This window comes from Colobus angolensis, unplaced genomic scaffold, assembly GCF_000951035.1.
Source record: "Colobus angolensis palliatus isolate OR3802 unplaced genomic scaffold, Cang.pa_1.0 Scaffold240, whole genome shotgun sequence".
NCBI lineage: Eukaryota > Metazoa > Chordata > Mammalia > Primates > Cercopithecidae > Colobus > Colobus angolensis.
The window spans coordinates 1,795,556-1,803,376 of NW_012115600.1; the positions used below are offsets into that span (position 1 = coordinate 1,795,556).

At 44.6% G+C, this 7,821-nt stretch overlaps 1 protein-coding gene across 1 annotated transcript in view; it reads right to left on the reverse strand.

Annotated features, from left to right (window-relative positions):
- Window positions 1-1,363: 1,363 nt before the first annotated feature.
- CNR2 (cannabinoid receptor 2 (macrophage)) overlaps window positions 1,364-7,821 on the reverse strand; it is a 53,508-nt gene continuing 47,050 nt past the window's right edge. The window contains exon 2 of the mRNA XM_011945584.1: window positions 1,364-3,271. Coding sequence (XP_011800974.1) covers window positions 2,144-3,226 — 1,083 coding nt within the window. The 5' untranslated portion in view covers window positions 3,227-3,271 and the 3' untranslated portion in view covers window positions 1,364-2,143. The remainder of the gene's footprint in view (window positions 3,272-7,821) is intronic.

Genomic DNA, 7,821 nt, shown 5'->3' on the forward strand with positions numbered 1-7,821 from the left:
AAAAAAAAAAAAAAGAAATTTATTACAGGAGATTAATACAGGACTATTTAATAAATGGAGTATATTGAGAATCTACGATGAGTTAACTTTGCAGCAATCTGATGCTACAGATAGCTAATATTATCCCTAATGAGCAATAATCAAGCAGAATTTGACTGAACTAGGCCAAAAGGTTAGTGGTTAAGAGGGCAGGCTTTGAAGTCAAACAGAACTAGGTTGGAGACCTCAGCTCTGGTACTTAGCAGGGTGACCTTAGGCAAGTGACTTTGCATCTTTGAGGTTGCCACATCTATGAAATGAAGATAACTAAGACCTTCTTATTAGGTTACTGAGAAAGACGAAGTGAAATAAGGCATTTAAAATCACTTAGCCCCCTGCCTGGCACATAGTAAAGCCTCAATAAAGGCTCAAAATTGAGTTAAATTGAGTTAACTCAATTAATTCCTGTTACATGACCCTGCATATTTCCTTTGTTGTACCACCTGGAATTATCTTCTTTATTGACTTATTGGCTGTCTTGCAAGCAGGATATAGACTATAAGCCCCATGAGATAGGGGCATAGTCTCATTTATGGCTGGGTACTCAGGACCCTGCACAGAGCTTGGCTCATGTTTATGAGATGAATAAATAAGTGAATGGCTAGTGGATATTTCGTCTTGAAAGTATTAAATGAAGACATGTTTAACTGATATATTTCATTGTATTCCATATGTGGTCCCAAATAATTGCATTAGAATTCCTCTGAAATCCTCCTGCCACCAACAATTTCTCTTGTTGGCTGTTTTAGGCTCCTTTGGGAGGAACCCAGCCTCCCTAATATGAAAAGTGGGTATCCTGGGATCTATTTTATTTTATTTTTTTGAGACAGAGTCTCGCTCTGTCACCCAGGTTGGAGTGCAGTGGTGCGATCTTGGCTCACTGCAACCTCCTCCTCCCGGGTTCAAGCAATTCTCCTGTCTCAGCCTCCCGAGTGGCTGGGACTACAGGCACCTGCCACCATGCCCGGCTAATTTTTGTATTTTTAGTAGAGACAGGGTTTCACCATATTGGTCAGGCTGGTCTCAAACTCCTGACCTCAGGTAATCCACCCACCTTGGCCTCCCAAAGTGCTGGGATTACAGGCATGAGCTACCGCGCCCAGCCCCTGGGATCTATAAAAGCATGGAGTTATATCCTAGCTGGGGTCAATGGACTGAAATGTCAGCCCCATACCTGGCATATAGGAAGGGCATTTCCCCTCCTCCCACTTGCTCTGCTTATTATATGTTATAGGGGTGTGGAGGAGGCAAGGGAGCTGAATTGGGGGCAGACGGGGGTACAGTTTGGGGATTTATACAATCTTTGTGAATATCTTCCTTTTTTTTAGAGTTAGGTTAGACCAGGACATTGCCTGTTTCCAGCAGCACCACCAGGACTGCTGCTGGAAGGACTTCAGAGGGTCAAGAAAATTCTCTGAAGATTTTTGTGTCTCAAGCGATCCCAGCCTCCTCTGTATTTCCAGGGACCTGAGGTTACAGGTGGGGATTATTAGAATATCAGAGAGGGTCCTTGCCCAAACAGCAGGATGCCCCAAACTGAAGGCTTGTCATTTATCTCTGAAACAGGCAAGTCAACACTCTTAATCCTCATCATAGCATAGTTCTCGGTCCTCAGTGGCAAGGGTGACCTGAAAGTTGGGGCCTTTCATAGCTCCAGAGCCAAGGAGGCCTTGACAATTAGGCAGGGAGAAGACCTGGATGTCCATCCCATTTGATACCCTGACTTCCCAAGAGAACAACCCATTCTTCTCGGATTTCTCCCAAGTCCCTCATTGCTGGGCCTGGAGGCTCCCTCTGGCTCCTGTGGTCTCTGGAGGATGCAGGCACAAAGCCTGACCTGACTTGTACTGAGCCTGTCCCAGGCCCTTTGCATCTCGCCCACCTGGCTACTCCTCGTGGGCCCTACCTATCCAACAGACTGTGTGCAGGTGGGCAAGGCCAGGCTGCCTTCCAGGAGTCAGTTCCAACACTCATCAGCAAAAAGGGTCCATGTCTAGGTGCCTGGGGCTGGTTCAAGTAAGAAGAGAGTGCCAAGACCCCTCTCTCTCCTCCAGGGAGTGAATTGATTTCTGACTTGAATTGTTTAAATTGGGAAGGGGCCTCATCAGCAATTGGAGTGGTCTAGATCTCTGGAATCTGGCCACGGAGTGATTTTCCCATCAGCCTCTGTCTCGGTGATTGAGGACCTCGGGGCTTCTTCTTTTGCCTCCGACCCAAGGCCCCTCACACACTTCCTCCAGCGAGCCAGGCAGTGATGGGCAGAGGAGCGGATCTCCCCACTCCGCAGAGCATAGATGACAGGGTTGACCATGGAGTTGACGAGGCACAGCATGGAGCAGAAGGCAAAGGCCATCTTGACCTCATCGCTGAGCGTAGTGGCCAGGCTGTGGACCATGAGGGCCAGCACTGGGAACCAACAGATGAGGAGCACAGCCAGCACCAGCCCCAGGGTCTTGGCCAACCTCACGTCCAGCCTCATTCGGGCCATTCCTGGCACCTGCCTGTCCTGGTGCCCAGACAAACTGGCTACATGCTGATGGGCTTTCCAGAGAACATGCCCATAAGTGTAGATGATTCCGGAAAAGAGGAAGGCGATGAACAGGAGCCAGCCCAGCAGGTAGTCATTGGGAATCAGTGGGAAAAGCTCAGAGCAGGGCCTGGGACAGCAAGTCCATCCCATGAGCGGCAGGTAGGAGACCAGTGCTGAGAGGACCCACATGATGCCCAGGGTCACCAGTGCCCTCCCGCGGGTGAGCAGAGCTTTGTAGGAGGGTGGGTAGCGCAGGCAGAGGTATCGGTCAATGGCGGTCAGCAGCAGGCTACCCACAGAGGCTGTGAAGGTCATGGTCACGCTGCCAATCTTCAGCAGGAAGACAGCCTTGGAATCCATACCATGGAAAACATGAAAATTCACAAAGCTGCATGCAAAGACCACACTAGCCAGGAAGTCGGCCCCAGCCAAGCTGCCAATGAACAGGTATGAGGGCTTCCGGCGGAGCCGGTGGGAGGACAGGATCAGATAGAGTACAGCCACGTTCTCCAGGGCACTTAGCAGGCCCAGAAGAGTGCACAACACGGCAACAGCTATCTTCTGGGGACCACTCAGGATCATGTAATCCTTCATAGGGTTGAAATCCAAGCCATTCTTGGAGCCATTGGCTAGCTCTGTCACCCAGCATTCCTCCATGGGATGGGCCCTTCAGATTCCACTGAGCTTGTCTAGAAGGCTTTGCTGCAGTACAATGAGAAGAAGAAAATCTTTTTCAGTAAGCACAAGAATGACCTCACCTGATAACTGACTGTAGCCAAGACTGCTACCTGTATGGATGTATTCTATGTTGGAAAATCAGTTTCTATTTTGTTTCCCTGTATTTTGCCCTTTCTCCAACCAAGCGGGCAGCCAAATCTGTCCTGGTGGCCTCAGGGGAGGTATGTGGGAATGCAACAAGCAGAAGTGACCTGTAAGATTTTTGGCCTTCCATTTTCCAAAAGACTAATCCTAAGACTTCCTTTTGAAGCAAGAGAAATCCCAAAAGGTCAAAAGCAAGAGGAAATCAAAACCAAGAAGAAATGGAATCTAGAGTGATAAGGTTGAGGTTTTTTTTGTTTGTTTGTTTTACATTTTTTTGTTTTGTTAATTTGCCAGTTTTGGCAAGTAAAGCACTGAAGTTTTAGCAACCATTTGGGGATGGGAGATATGAATTTGGCTTCACATCAAGTGATGGGAAGAGAAACTACAGAAGATTAAACAATTTTTAAAAAATTTTTATTTATTTATTTATTTATTTTTGAGACGAAGTCTTGCTCTGTCACTCAGGCTGGAGTGCAGTGGTGTGATCTCTGCTCACTACAATCTCTGCCTTCCAGGTACAAGCGATTCTTCTGCCTCAGCCTTCCAAGTAGTTAGAACTACAAGTGCCCATCACACCTGGCTAATTTTTGTACTTTTAGTAGAGACTGGGTTTCGCCATGTTGGCCAGGCTGGTCTTGAACTCCTGATCTGAGGTGATCCGCCCACCTCAGCCTCCTAAAGTGCTGGAATTACAGGTGTGAGCCACTGCGCTTGGCCAAAACATTTTATACTAGATAAAATATAGGAGTAAGTTAAATTTGAATGTTGGCCGGGCATGGTGACTCACACCTGTAATCCCAACACTTGGGAGGGCCGAGGTAGGCGGATTATGAGGTCAGGAGATTGAGAACATCCTGGTTAACATGGTGAAACCCCATCTTTACTAAAAATACAAAAAATTAGCTGGGCGTGATGGCAGGTGCCTGTAGTTTCAGCTACTTGGGAGGCTAAGGCAGAAGAATTGCTTGAACCCAGGAGGCAGAGGTTGCAGTGAGTCGAGATTGTGCCACTGCACTCCAGCCTGGGCGACAGAGTGAGACTCTTTCTCAAAATAAAATAAAATAATAAAAATAAAAAAATTTGAATGTCAACAAGAAGTAACTTTTTAGTATATGTCCCAAATATTGAAGAAAAAACCCTCAGGAACCTAAATATTGTATGGTTTATTATTAGACATTATTAGAAAGCAAACTAAACATTTATTTGGAAGGATTCACTTTATAAACAGGTTGTATAGGAGTACCACATATAAAGGCCCATGAAATTTGAGTTCACAGTGCAAAATGCGCAAGAAAACGAGCAAGAGTCAGCAGAAATGTCAGACTTTCAATTACACTTGAATTACACTTGAATTACACTTTCAAGAACTTTGTATAATTATTGGGTATACCTTATAAAAGGTATACTTGGGTATACTTTCAATTACACTTGAATTACACTTTCAAGAACTTTGTATAATTATTGGGTATACCTTATAAAAATATGTCTGATATAAAACAATAAAGAATTTAAAACATGAGTACAGAATGAGAGATTGTTTCTGGGTAGATCTGAAAAAGATTCAAGTAGAATTTCTGGAAGTGAAAAATAAAATCATTGCAAAAAGAAATCCTTAAGGGATGAGTTAAAGAGCAAAACAGAACAACTGAAAAGCATTGATTTAGAAAGTAGATCTGGAGCTGGGCACAATGGCTCACGCCTGTAATTCCAGCACTTTGGGAAGCTGAGGTGGGTGGATTACCTGAGGTCAGGAGTTTGAGACTAGGCTGGCTAACATGGTGAAACCCTGTCTCTACTAAAAATACAAAAATCAGCTAAGCATGGTAGTGGACACCTGTAATGCCAGCTACTCAGGAGGCTGAGGTAGGAGAATCACTTGAACCCAGGAGGCAAAGGTTGCAGTGAGCTGAGATCGCACCACTGCACGGCAGCCTGAGTGATAAGAGTGAAACTCCATCTCAAAAAAAAAAAAAAAAGAATGTAGTTCTGAAGAAATTTCTCACAATGCAGAACAAGGAGATGAAGTGATGGAAAATAAGAAAGAGAAGAGACATGAAGGATTGACTAAAAATGTTTCTATCTCAGTGGAGTGTTAGAGTGGATAAACAGAGAAAATTGGTGGTGGGCAATAGTCAAAGAGGTAGTAGAAAAGAATTATCCATCCAGCCGGGGCAACATGAAAAAACCCCATCTCTACAAAAAAAATACACAAATTAGCTGGGCATGGTGGTGCATGCCTATCGTCTCAGCTACTTGGGAGGCTGAGGTGGGAGGATCACTTGAGCCCAGGGAGGTTGAGGCTTCAGTGAGCCATGATTGTGCCATTGCACTATAGCCTGGGCAACAGGATGAGCCCCTGCCTCAACAACAACAAAAGAATTATTCAGGATCCATGAAAAATAAGACAATTCAGATTTGGAAATCACAGAGAACCCCAAGCAGAATTTTTTTTTTTCTTTTTTTGAGACAGAGTTCCCAGGTTCAAGTGGTTCTGCAGCCGCAGCCTACTGACATAGCTGGGACTACAGGTGTGTGCCACCATGCCCAGCTAATTTTTGTATTTTTAGTAGAAAAGGGGTTTTGCCATGTTGGCCAGGCTGGGCTTGAACTCTTGGCCTCAAGTGATATGCCCACCTTGGCCTCCCAAAGTGCTGGGATTATAGGCATGAGCCACCATGCCCAGCCCCAAGTAGAATTTTTAAAAACACATTCCATATTCATGTATATCATATAGCATACATATCAGAATACCAAAGACAAAGAAAAATATAAGGCAATAAGAATGAAGAGACAAATTACCTGTAAGATAACTATAATTAATTTTAAGAGCAGATTTCTGAGTAGCAACAATAGAAGCCAAAAAGTAAAGAAAAAACTGTCAGTCTAGAATTTTATATCTGGCTAAACTATCATTCAAGAATGAGGTCTAAAAAATTCAAAGAAAATTGTTCACTAACAGACCTTCACTGAAGGAACATCTAAAGAATGTGCATTTTAGAAGGATATTCAACCCAAAGGGAAGAAAAGAAAGGCAAGAAAGAATAGTAAGTAGGTTGACAAATATATGAGTAAAGAAAAGCAAATGCCTTTATAAAACAATAATGATAATAGTGAGTAATTTATACCTGTAATCCCAGCACTTTGGGAGGCTGAGGCGGGCGGATCACTTGAGGTCAGGAGTTCGAGGCCAGCCTGGCCAACATGGTGAAACCCATCTCTACTAAAAACACAAAAATTAGCCAGTTGTGGTGGCACGCACCTGTAGTCCCAGCTACTCAGAAGACTAAGGCAGGAGAATCGCTTGAACCTGGGAGGCAGAGTTTGCAGTGAGCTGAGATCATGCCACTGCACTCTAGCCTGGGTGACAGAATGAGACTCTGTCTCAAAAAACAAAACAAAACAAACAAAACAAAAGTGGAGACTGGGCACATGGCTCATGCCTAAAATCCTGGCGCTTTGGGAGTCCAAGGCAGGAGGGTTGCTTGAGCCCAGGAGTTCAAGACCAGCCTAAGCAGCATGATGAAACCCATCTCTACAAGAAATAAAAATTTAGTCAGGCATGGTGACATATGCCTGTATTCCCAGTTACCTGGGAGGCTGAGGACAAAGGATTGCTTGAGCCCAGGTGGTTGAGGGTGCAGTGATCTACGATTGTGCCACCGCACTCCAGCGTGGGAGACAGAATGAGACTTAGTTTCAAACAAAAACAAAAACAAAGTAGAAATAAAATTGTGAATGACAAAAATGCAAAACAAGAAAGAGATGAACAGAGTTAAAGCTTTGTCTAGGAAGTAGGTAAAGACATTGATTAATTTTAGGCTTAAAAAAAAAAAAACCAGGCATCATCTCTTATCTGGTTTATTGCAATAGCTTCCTAACTGGGTCCCCTGCTTTTAACCAGGCCCATTTCTAATCTAGTTTCAACACAGCAGTCAGGGTGATCCTTTAAAAATACAGGATCTTGTCATTCCTCTGTCCCAAACCTGCATAGCTCCCTAGTTCACTATGTAAAAGCCAAAGTCCTTAGTGTTATGGTCCCTTCTACTATGATTCCCTTGGTGACTCAGCTTTAGCCACACTGGCTTCTTAATCAGTCTTCTCTTCAGCTGCAGGTCCTTTGCACTGGCTGTTCCCTCTTCCTCGATCACCTTTCCCTCAACATTTACTTGGCTTGCTCTCACCTTCTTTAAGTCTTTGCTCAGATCTTACTTTGTCAATGACACTTACCCTGACTACCCCATGTAATACCCTACCAACCTCCAACTCTTTTTTTTTGAGACGGAGTTTTACTCTGTCACCTAGGCTGGAGTGCAGTGGCACAATCTCGACTCACTGCAACCTCCGCCTCCCGGGTTGAAGCCTTTCTCCTGCCTCAGCCTCTCCAGTAGCTGGGACTACAGGCGCATACCACCATGCCTGGCTAATTTTTT